This window comes from Dipteris shenzhenensis, chromosome 6, assembly GCF_047967505.1.
Source record: "Dipteris shenzhenensis isolate YYH24624 ecotype China chromosome 6, Dip_SZ_1.0, whole genome shotgun sequence".
In the NCBI taxonomy this organism is placed as follows: domain Eukaryota; kingdom Viridiplantae; phylum Streptophyta; class Polypodiopsida; order Gleicheniales; family Dipteridaceae; genus Dipteris; species Dipteris shenzhenensis.
In genome coordinates this window covers 32,948,344-32,960,893 of record NC_141601.1, presented here as the reverse complement: position 1 = coordinate 32,960,893, position 12,550 = coordinate 32,948,344, and the positions used below count along the sequence as shown (strand labels likewise).

General features: G+C 43.1%; 1 protein-coding gene across 6 annotated transcripts in view; it reads left to right on the top strand.

Annotated features, from left to right (window-relative positions):
- The window catches only part of LOC147901072 (S-adenosyl-L-methionine-dependent methyltransferases superfamily protein), a 75,618-nt gene that overhangs the window by 32,980 nt on the left and 30,088 nt on the right, over positions 1-12,550 (top strand). For all 6 annotated transcript variants that reach the window (XM_087375894.1, XM_087375890.1, XM_087375891.1 and 3 more), the window contains exons 6-7: positions 5,786-5,874; positions 6,204-6,251. In XM_087375894.1, the coding sequence (XP_087232020.1) occupies positions 5,786-5,874; positions 6,204-6,251 (137 nt within the window). The remainder of the gene's footprint in view (positions 1-5,785; positions 5,875-6,203; positions 6,252-12,550) is intronic.

Sequence of the window (12,550 nt, the reverse complement as noted above, 5' to 3'; positions counted from 1 at the left end):
GGGACAGTAGGGGACCAAGTGCAATCGAGAGCCAGAGGGCACGACTCGACAAACCCGGCCTTGGGGGGACACTCATATGAGAACCATAGACATATCCTCTCTCTTCGATGTGGTGAGACAGATCATTGGAGTGACTATAGCACTTGTTAGACGGTGGAGGAGGGATGGACCTGGATAGGTCGCGCACCAACATCGATCTATCACTAGCGTTCTTCCTTGACCTTAGTCCTCACTCGATCCTGAGGCACTATCAGATGAGCTTCTCTTGTCTATCCTCAGCTGTCTGGTGGAGTTGATCCCACAAATAACATACACAAGTCTAGCCAGTCACATGGACAACTGATCGGTTAGTAGGTGGCTAGGGGATTTTCCTTGGTGTTTTTTTTCCCTTTAGGGTTTCTCTCGCAACTATAGCGTGATGTATTACTTTTTTCCTCGTCACAAACATCAGCTTGGGAAGGGGTGCCCGTTTTGTGGTTTATCCCTTAGCTTTCATTGTATCTTATTTTTTAAAGTCTCATAGATCCTTTGGTCTTTCATAGATCCAAGAGATCTTCTACTTAGGAGGGACGTGATTTTGCCACTAGGTCGGGTAAGGTTTTCCAGCCTACTTCCTCTCGCCAATGCTAGCTATCTCATTGCTACTGCCGGAAGCACTGAGTGGGAGACTTGTTGACATTCTCTTTATTCAAGAACACAAGCTAGTGAAAGATAGTGGTGTTTGACTTTGGGCATTAAGGGAGGAACTGCATTTCAGTTTTAGATTATTTTCTTTCCCTTGTGATTGAACATGGTATTACACTTTCGATGGGAGACGTAAGATTAGTTTTCTCTTATTCTTTTTAATTACTTCTATTAAGTAGGAAAGAAACTCCAATAGCAAAGCTCAAGGGAGAACTACTTCTCCAAGGCATGAGGAAAAAAACACCCTTATAGGGCAAAATCAGGCTCTTGTACGACAGCTAGAAAAAATCCAAGGTCATATCTTTTGGTCTGTGGCTTTGGGCACAAGGGTAGGAACTTGCATGTGCACAACCCTGCTTGATGAATTGATGAAAAGAATCAAGGTCGCACTTCAGCTTACTAGGAGGCATGGAGAAAGTATGCAGCGTACTTTCTGACGAATGGATAAGAAGAGGACAATATTAGAGAAGCACTATTGATATCCTTGTCTTCTCTTGTCTAGTGCACACTTCTTGTGAGCTGGGGATGATTATGATGGGAGCGTAGGCACTAAGATGATAGGGGATGTTACGCTCTAGCTGAGGTAGCATGACCTCGGAAGAATCAGTCTCGACATTTCCCTTAAAGGATCTATGTTTGTAATATATCTGTTTGCGCTTCATGTAAATGATCGAGAGGGAATTAATGTCAAGGTCCTAGGTGAGGGCTGATAGCACGAGACTAGGTGGATCTAAGGCTAATGGCCTAATGCAAGCAATGTGCCTAGGGGCAAAGGAAATTAAAGCATCCCAAGAGAGGGGTGAAAAGATGCATTAGGAAAGGCCCTAGGATGATGACATGTGGCATCTAGATCCATCTAGGGAGATGGGGCTTGTTGGAGTTAGTGAGAGATGAGAATGAACTTTTACGTGACTTTTGATTCGATTTGAATTTCTCTGTGTGCTCTCACGCTCTAGCAAGGATATGGTTGGGAGGAATATCTGTGGTGCTACTCCCGTGATCTGCAGTAGTGTAGAATAGGAAATGTTTATAACAGTTGCTATCAGAGCTCCAGGCTGGACGAACGGGATTTGGGGCATCGGAGCGCAGGGGGTTGAACGACATGGGTTGAGGCAGATTCCGTTACGTGGAACTACGTTTGAGAAACCTGGGGAATTAGAGATGGCGTGATGCCAAACGGAGGAAAAGAGTCAAGGGGCTCGTGACCTCCATGCGACAAATTAAGCCACTCAAAATTTGGTTTGGTCGACGAAAAAGCCAGAGAGAGAGAATTAGATAATGATCGTATCAATTGCTCGGTCAAGGCTGTAACGACGAGCAGTAGGGCCTGGGAACGGTGGCGCGTGAAAGAGAGGAATCGCGTATGAAGGGAGCGCTGACGATCGGGACAGCGTGATGCAGTCGAGGTAACATATCGTTGATAGCTTGCAGATAGTTTGTAGAGGCGTAAGACCTTCGGATGATCAGAGTGCAGAATTACTTCGTGGAGCTCAAGCGTAGCGATGGGCGACGCAGGGGCAACGGTTTGGTCATATGGGTGACTCGACGACAATGCGTGGTTGACGGGTCCCCCGCTTTTAAAATTCACGTTGAAGCCTTCAGGTTATCTAGCAGCTACTCAAAGCAGTAGATAGCGCATCGTTCCGAGACAGAGAGCAGGCTTCGAGACATCCGCAATTTGTGGAACTTCCAGGGAGCATCATTTTTTCCCTTTTTATACGGCATCTTAGTTTGCAGTTGATTTATTCCTGTACAGTAGAAGGGAATCTGAAGTGAAAAAAAAAATTATGTGGACAATCTTTGAGACTATGCTTGTGCATATGCCTATGTGCTTCAAAATAGTTGATCCCCAGAAACTGTTGTTCCTGGAAACCGATGCAAGTGGTATTGCGGTAGGAGCAGTTCTCCTTCAAGAGGGAAGGCTAGTAGCCTTTGAAAGCAAGAAGCTTTCTTCCTCTCAAAGGAATTGGCCAACTCATGAATTGGAGTTATATGCTGTTATCCATGCTTTGAAAACATGGAGGCATTATTTGTATGGTTCAGAGTTTTATGTGGATGCGGATCATGATACTCTGAAACATTTTTGTAAACAGCCTGACTTGAGGGGCCACCAAGCTAGGTGGGCAGAGCTCATGCAGGAGTTTAATTTGACGATTCGGTACCGAAGAGGAAAAGATAATAAAGTTGCCGATGCGTTGTCTCGCATTATGCATAACATGAGTTTCACGGTATTAGAGAGTGCTCTAATGACCGAGATTAGAGAAACTCAAAAGGTGGACGAGTTTGTCCAGAGTCTATGGCCTAAGGCTGATGTGTTAAAACCCGGGGAAAACGATAAGGATGACCTGGCATCCAGAAAAGGCCAAACTTATGCAAGATATACCATAAGGAATGGTATGCTGAAAAGAAATGGCAAGGTTGTAGTACCTAGTCAGAACGATCTCAGGCAGAGAGTCATTCGACAGTGCCATGATAGCCCATGTGCGGGACATCCAAGAGTCGAGAAGACATATGATCTCGTGAAGCGAGAAGTAAGTGGGAGAGCATTTCCATGGACTTTATTATAGGGCTGCCTACGACACAAGGTGGGTATGATTCTATCCTTGTGGTGGTTGATCGTCTAACCAAGATGGCTCACTTCATTCTGACTAGAGAGTCTGTTAGACATATTTCCCGCGAACTTTGTAGTTCAGATGCGGGAGATGCTAGCACTTGCGAGAGCTAATATCCGCCAGGCTATGGATAGAGCCAAGGCGTATGCGGATGAAAACCGGTCTAAGGAAGGAGAAAAAGTTTTTCTCAGAGTTCCTTTGCACTCAAAGTTGTTAACTTCAGGAGAGTGTGCACCTCGATACTGTGGGCCGTGGTTAATTCTAAAGAGAATAGGCAAGGTAGCCTATAAATTAGAATTGCCACAGGGTTGCAAGGTGCACTCGGTTTTTCATGTTTCTCGTTTAATGAAAATTTTACATACTGGTGACTCACTAATCGAAGGTGTGGTTTTGTTTCAGGAGATAGAGGATAATGCAAGGCGCAAACCAACAAGAATCCTAGATCGAGGAACAATGCAAGTGCGAAATCGGAAGATACCCACGGTGTTGGTTGCATGGCATGGTCAGCCTCTATCAGAAGCTACCTAGGAATCCGTATACCAGTTGCGGAGAGTGTTCCCAGACTTTATCATCGAGGACGCTGATGTCTGAAGAGGGAAGGAATGTTACACTCTAGCCGAGGTAGCATGACCTCGGAAGAATCAGTTGACATTTCCCTTAAAGAATCTATGTTTGTAATATATCTGTTTGCGCTTCATGTAAATGCAATGTGCCTAGGGGCAAAGGAAATTAAAGCATCCCAAGAGAGGGGTGAAAAGATGCATTAGGAAAGGCCCTAGGATGATGACATGTGGCATCTAGATCCATCTAGGGAGATGGGGCTTGTTGGAGTTAGTGAGAGATGAGAATGAACTTTTACGTGACTTTTGATTCGATTTGAATTTCTCTGTGTGCTCTCACGCTCTAGCAAGGATATGGCTGGGAGGAATATCTGTGGTGCTACTCTTGTGATCTGCAGTAGTGTAGAAAAGGAAATGTTTATAACAGGGGATGCCATTTATCAGTACATTCGTGTAGCCATCATGGAGGTGGCCTAGAGAATATGATACATGTAATTTAAAATAAAGCTTCCATTTATAGGAGGATGGGAGAGATGGTAGGGGAGGAGTTTCGTTTCATAGTATGGACTCCTTACTTTTGATGGAGGACATAGGCAAGCTTGATTATATGCAGACTACCATGAGGGAGGGCTAAGAACATTGTGATGTTCTCTAGGAAATAGACCAAGGCATTGCCCATTTTTTACGAGTACTGAAAGCTGGAGATAATATGGCTCTCCAAGAGTCAATTTCCTTACATTTTTCTTGTCTTGGAGCAACTGTATGCTGTGTACCATGATTTGCACCGAACAGTGGTATCTGATGATTGGATACACTAGGGGCGCGCTAGAGACACATGCATTGCAGGTCTCTATCCTCGATACTCATTATGGCAGTCGATATATGCCATTGTAATTGCTTTGAGGCCCCTATTTGTGATGCTGCGCATGACAAACATGGAGGGATGCACTCCCGGTTGTTTATACCATTTGATGCAGAAGGTACACATGGAGTTGGACAAATATACCAGCCTTTCTACATCTAGGTGAGTATATTTACCAATGATGTAATTTGAAACTTAAATCCTACAAGTTATAACTTACTATTTACATAAAATGCTTGTGTACTGTGTAAATGGATGACATCAGGAATATTTTGCAAGAAAGGTGGGTGTTTATGAGCCGTCCCATCTATGGCTCGACCCTTTATAAAATTCTTGCACTATAAGTTAAGGACATGTTCTAGTTCAGGCTATTCAACGCACATACATAGGTTGAGGTAGCTCCTTGACAGGTTTGCATTAGACGTTAAGGAGATACCTCTAGCTCTAGGGGATGCATTCTCAAAGGATGAGGATGAGCAAGTTGAGCAGGAGATAGAGATCTATGAGCCTTAGTATGACCGTGATGGTAATAATATCACTCATGGAGATTTTACCTCTACATCCTTAGCTAAAGAATAGGAAGGGGAGTCTTGATTCATGAGTTTTTGCATTTAGAGTTGTTGATATATTAGACATGTGCATGCCACATGATACATTTTGTTGTCACTGATCAGTTGTGTTAACCTTGAGATCTTTAATGTTCTTCATCTTGAATGTTGAATCTTTAAATAAATATGTGGGTTTAAAGTTAAAAATGTGCGTCTGTGCCATCTGGACGTCAATGATAAATCTGTGGGTTTAAAATTGAAACTATAGGTACTAAAAATGTTGTCTCTCACTCCCCTCCTCCCCTCTCTTCCTTTTCCCTCCCTCCTCTGGAAAAAATAATAATGATGTGCAAATTTGGCGCACCTTATGTACGTTAAATTTTTTCCCTGTACGAGGCACGTATTGGTACTCATATTGTACTATGGTACCTAACTTATGGTGCCACTTTGCTGGCAATATATACGCTGATGGCCAATGCTATTTTCATGCAAAATTCTCATATGATATAATTGACACAGGCTGGAAGGTAGACACTGTTGTAATGAATCCCCCATTTGGCACAAGAAAGAAGGGTGCTGACATGGTATTCCTTTCATCTGCATGTCAGGTTTGTGATTTGCCTCTATCAGCAATCTTTAAAATCTATAATGGGTGCATAAGTTTTTTATTGCATTCTTCATTCAACATGAAAATGTAATGCAGCTTCTTTATTTTGTCGAGTGTTGTCATTTTACAATTATTACTGTGTTTTGCACTTTCTCATTTCATTATGGACATCTTATTGAGTTTTGGTAATGCTAGTTTCATTAGTGGGTCACTCTTGTGCTTGTTCAGCAGGTTTTGGCTAACTATTATAATGGGTTTCATCTATTATAATGTGTTGGTTGGGTACCTGTGTCTCTTTTAAGGTTCTTATGACTGATGGTACTTGTGCAGATTGCTGAATCAGTTGTGTACTCTTTGCATAAAACTGCTACTCGAGAAGTGAGTATTCTCTGGATCTTCATTCAATCATAGGAATTGGATAAACGATCTTGCCAAATATTCAAACCCATTGATGCACATATACTGATAAGGTTGAATGAAAGGCGAGCAAATTTTGACAATGAAAGACATTTAGAAAGATACAGGGTACACAATATATCTGGAATTTGCCTGGCATTGACTGCAATGTGTGAGAAAATGACGTCAGGTGCTTGGTTAAATCTTTTGGTGGTAGTCATCTAGATTTTTATGATTGATTGGATGCCGTTATCAGTCCACAGGGCAAAAGCACAAATCCACAAAATGCTGGCCCAATTAAAGCCTGCTTGGAAGAATCCCTTATCTCACCTCAATTCCTAGATATCAATCTTACATACTGAAGGTCTGCCCAGGCCCCATTCACTGCAACTAGGTGACCATTGCAAATCGTGATGGTCAAATGCAAGTCATGGAGTTGAGATTTGATGGGATATCTCAAGGTGTATGCCCTAGGCACACCTTGGTTTCTATGTGTGAGTGCTAGAGGCACAGTTAGGTGCCCATAAGCATTGTTAGGTGGTGGTAGAAGCCACATAGGATGATTAAGAGAATCTAGGAGCTGATTGAGGAGATGATTGTGGAGCTCAGAGGTCATCAGTGATGTCAGTGATCATGTAAGAGGTGCCTACATAAGGACCTCATCTTTCTTCATTCCATAAGCAAGAATTCTCAGTTTGTGTTCACTCCATGCTTTCCTTTCAGTTCTCCAACATGGTATCAGAGCCCTTTGATCCTCCTTGAGCCCATTTGTGCCACATCATCTTCTTCTTCTTCATCTTCACCATTTCTTCCCTTTCTTCCCAAATCTTGCTAAAGCTTGTTCTCCCTCGTTTCTCCGCCATTCTCCAAGCCCTTCTTGCTGGAGATACCCCTTGAATGGGCGAACTTCCACCTGCAATTGAAGAAAGGTCGTCGCTGCTGGTCGCCATTCCACGAAAATCGTCGAAACTGTCTTTTGTGTTTTCTCTGTGTCTGCTCCACCTTTCTCTAATTCCTTTCAGGGGAAGCTTCTCCATACCTTGGGCTATCTTGTGTTGAAATCTGAGCAGCAATGGTTGCATATTCAAGGAGAACAGAGCCAAAAACCAGTAGATTTTGACGACGCTCCAGCCAGCAATATCGCGCGCCATTTCGCCCAACCTCTGTGCTGGATCTTCTCTGGTATATGAGCTTTCTTTTGCTTCAAAAAGCCCTGTTTTCTTTGCTTTGAAGAGTGAGATACAAGCCCTCCAAGTTCAGGCCTCTGTTTTGGACAGTTTTGACAAGGTTGTGAGTTTGATGCTACATTAGATGCTACTTTAGCATTTCTGAGGTTTGAAAGTATTGAAAAGCATCAGTACAACTGTGGCTACAACTTTCTTTTAAGTTGCTATACCTGGATTTGCTTGGAATACTTTCATTTAGTCACCTCTATGAAGCATGCAAGTGAAAGCATCATTGATTTGTAGTATGGATTTTGGTTGCAAGCCTTTGCTACTCTAAATGCTTGTATTCTTGTAAGAGAGTAGACATTGCCCATTCTGGGTTAGACCCTCTCATGGCTACCATCTTGAATATGGATAAGTTCAATGGTAAGGGCTTTCACACATGGCAGATGAAGGTTAAGTTTGCATTGATGAGGGAGAACCTCTGGGGGCTTGTCAAACCGGCTTCAACTTCTTCTTCAACAGCCTCCAATGCTGAAGAATCCTCAGCTTCGACATGCCCGGCAAGAGATCTTGCTGGAGAGGAGAAAGCCTATGGCATCATTGCTCTTGCCTTAGGAGATGACTATATTCATCACATCTCTGACTTAGAGTCTCCTTCAGAAGCTTGGCAGAAGCTTGACATTATTTTTGGTGCTAGCTCTCACATCTCAAAATTGTCACTTAAGATTGCTTTCTTTGAATTGAAGATGGTTAGTGGCACTCCTTTGGCTGCCAATGTCAATCATATGCGGAGTCTCATGACTCAACTTGCTTCTATCAACTCTCCAATCACTACAGATGATGCAATGGCAGTGTTGCTCAAGAGTATGCCTGAAGATTATGATCATGTTGTTACCACTTCAAAAAATCTTCCTAATCCTAATCTTGAAGGTCTTATTTCTGCTCTTCAAGAAGAAGAAAGGCACATGGAACTCCGGAGAGGCAATGACACAGCGTATGCCATAAAAATCCAGAAGGGCAAGTTTTCACCTTGCAAACATTGTGGGAAGACTAATCACCTCTCAAAAGACTGCTTCAAGATCAATCCATGCAAACACTGTGGCAAAAACAATCACCATGAAAAGTTTTGTAGAGCCAAAAAGGAAGCAACTACAAAGTCAGAAACTTTTAATCTACTTTCAGTTGATGTGCCTCCACAAGATGAGGCATCCTATGAAGATTATGCTTTTTGAATCATCTCCATATATGCTCCATATCTCTCTTTTTTATGTTGAGTCAAGGTACTCAGCTTGGATAGTCCTCTAAAATGAATGAAATAAACTATTGTGTGTTTTGTAAACACCTCTGGTCACCATATGATGTAGGCCATGTGTATGTGTTTTGCTCCATGGTACCTCCTGCAGACATTGTGTGCATGTACATGCAGGGGAGATAACCATTGGAAGGTCTTTTGTATCCCTTTTGTTTACTTCACACCCTTGGGAACCCCTTGCTAGCATGAGAACCTAGCCATAGATTTATCCTTAACCACCATGAGATTGCATGAGAAACTATGAGACTAGATGTATCCTTGACATAGCCTGAGGCATTCCCTTGAGGGGGGGTATGATGGGATATCTCAAGGTGTATGCCCCAGGCACACCTTGGTTTCTATGTGTGTGTGCTAGAGGCACAGTTAGGTGCCCATAAGCACTATTAGGTGGTGGTAGAAGCCACATAGGATGATTGAGAGAATCTAGGAGCTGATTGAGGAGATGATTGTGGAGCTCAGAGGTCATCAGTGATGTCAGTGATCATGTAAGAGGTGCCTACATAAGGACCTCACGTTTCTTCATTCCATAAGCAAGAATTCTCAGTTTGTGTTCACTCCATGCTTTCCTTTCAGTTCTCCAACAAGATTGTCATCTGGATTTAGATGATTGATCAGGTACTAAAAATAGCCTGCTACGACTCTGCATGGTTAGGTGCAAATCTACTAAAAGGCTTTGCACTCTCCATAAAAAAAAACAATCTTACATAATGAAGTTCTTTCCTTGATTATGTGCTTAAAATGGCCGCACTTGAACATCTAAGCAGGCCTTGAGAATTGCGATGAGCTACTGACTATTGGATCAATGCTGATTCTATTGATAGTATCAAACAGACTATTGCTATCAAACAGAAATTCTCAGGACCACCACTGATCTTCTCAACTGTACAGAAACACTATCATGTTGTTCCAGATCCAAAGAAGAATTGTGCACAGAATTCTCAAATGAGTAAAGCTCAATGATGGATAGATGTTGCCCAAGTGATTGCTTTCATACTATGCCGTTAAGATGAGGAAAAAATCAAATGAACAAGAATCTATGATCTCTTTTATAGAATAACTGAATGTAAGTTAGCTTGAAGTGAAGTCTGACTAGACTGGCAAATCCTCAGGGAAAAGATAGAAAATGAAAATGAAGTAGCTTTGCCTTCCGCTCTGCATTCTTTACGAGTTGCTCTGCCAAATGGGAAACTAGATTATCAGGCATACGAAGCCCCCCCCCTGCAGGGTGTTATAGTTTATACCAAGGTGTGTGTCCGGCTAATCCGGGAGTCATTCCAAAAGAGGGTGGGGGCCCCCCCCTTTTAAGTACACCGTACACCTTCTACAACTATATGTTTGTGTGCTGTTTGAAGCAAGGGATCTACCTTTCCTCGATTATATGCTTACAATGGCTCCATTTGCAAGCCTTGAGTATTGCCATGAGCAATCGAACAAGCTTGACTATCGGACTAGTGCTGATTTGATTGGTGGTATGGAGGTGACTACTATTTCTGGGACCATCCATCTCCCTTGTACAAAATCCCAATCAAGTTGTACCAAGGACAGATCCAATTAGAACTATGCAAAAAAGTCGGAAATGAGTAAGATGAGTGATGAAAAAATCTCAATAGGTCAAAGCTGGCCTAAGTAAGTGATTGTTTTCCTTCCATGCTACTAAGATGAGGCCAAAATCAGAAGAAAGTAGTGCACTAGAATGTTCAGTCCTTGTTATGACTAAATGGAATCTGTGGATGTATCAAGGCTCTTCTCACCACCTTCCAAATGCATCTAGAGCACTAGTGGTTGGGAGGTAAAATAGTTCGGTTAGTATTGCAAAAGTTGCAACGGTAGTATGGGAGCAAACAAATGGGCAAGCAAATCCAAATGTGTTAAATCACGTTGACAGGGGTTTACATAAACACTTCCAACCATTTGTTGAGAAAGCTACAAGCAGAAAATGTAAAAGGTATCACACCTTACTAAGCATTTACTGGATACAAGCCAACAGGTGGTCTCTGAGGTTTTTAGATGCATAGCATATGCACATGTTCATGATGATCACATAAGAAATTGAGATCTTAAATCAAGGAAATGCATCATGGTTGGATATATCGAACACATCAACTCTCCAATGAACAGGAAAACAATTATCTGAAGAGATGTAGCATTTGATGAAGATTCATAGTGGAAGATATTAATTCAAAAGAGATGATTGTAATAGCGAGTCCAAAAGACACGAATTTGATAGTGAAAAGTAGGAAGAAGAGATGCAAAAACCTACAAATCACACAAAAGTCGAGAAGGTGGACAAGAGAAGGGAAACAACCATAGAGATGGACATATGTTCGATGTAGTTCAAAACCAAAATGGCAAGCAACAATGAATGAAGAATTGACCATAAAATCGGTGCCTATGTGAGGGTGATTAATGAGCTGGGGGCCACCCTAGGCCCTCAATCAAGATAGAGGACCTACTATGCTGAAGAAGCGAGGGGCTTCTCAGGGTGAAATGGGAAGCCATGATTCGGAGGAGGGGCCTCCTGATCTATTGGAACCAAATATGAAAGTCTGCCATCTCTAACCCATCTCTGTTGAGGGGCAACATGGGGTGGGGGTGCCATTGGAGAATCTTGTCTATGGGAGAGACAAGACTAGTCTTCTTGGGCCTTTTCTTCCCTTCCTTGGGCAATCTCAAGTGAAGTGCCCAAAGAGCGTGCAAACCCAACACTGGTCTTGTCGGCCTTCAATCTCAACCCTTTGCTGAAAAAGAGAGTCATTTGGTTGTTGAAACACAATGTGGTCATGGGAGATATTAGGGTCAGCAACAATGACCCTAACTCTAGGGACCTTGTGAACTCTATTGCGGAAGAAGGTGAATCAGGGAGAGAGAGGATCTGTGTGACGAAACTGAAAGAGACTCCAATAATGGATAACAGCCGGTGGTAGACCTATGGAAGACCAAGGGACCTGAAAAGAAGGAACTGACACATCTATCCTCCTCCACTGGGTTATACCCCATTGAGAAAGGTGAAAGGAAGATAATGCTGGAGCTAGGGTGCTAAAGGGCTAGCGTGAAGCACGACAGCTGGGGCTTCGAGGGAATCAAAGACCACCTAAAAGAATCCTCTCCCTAACAAACGAATGTTTGAAAGGTGTGGAGAGAGGAGTGGAGCTCTCAAGTATCATCTCCTTTTGAAGTTGTTTTATTTCGTCTTTGAAAAAAGTGCAGTCAGTGAAAGGGGATGAAGATTGGCTGAATGGGTAGCCATTCGCGAATCTTAGAGGGAAGGCTGACATGAGACCTTTCGGATGCCCATCAATTACTTGCAAGCATCACTGAGAGAGGGAGAAGAAGAAAAACACGTGAAGGTGAAACGAAGTGAGGGTGGAGAAAGGATTCAGGAGACCATGAGTGTGTGAGTGAGAATAAATGTGTGTGGGTGTGTGAAGGTGGAGCTTAGCTATGGCGCCCCCAATCCTCTAGTCTAGCACCTGCGCCTCCCCATGGGTGGCTGACGTTCTGATCTGGCTCCGCTCAGGATTCTCGCGCTTTGCAGTGACCTTGTGCTCGCCATCTCTGCAGTCCACATTCTTGCTTCGCCCCGGCCATGGTTGTCCCTTGCGTGGTTTTTTTGCAATCTTTGGAGTCCACATTTTTGCTGTGCCTGGCCCTAGCTGTCCCTTGCGTGGAGCATCCATTCGTCGATCGTAGCCCTTCTGCAGAGTCACGTGCATTCATGGTCCTGTCTTGAGGTGCTTCTCTCTCCCATTGCTTTCAATGTACCCTTTTGTCGTTTTTGCTGCAGCTTCTGCGTGTGTGTT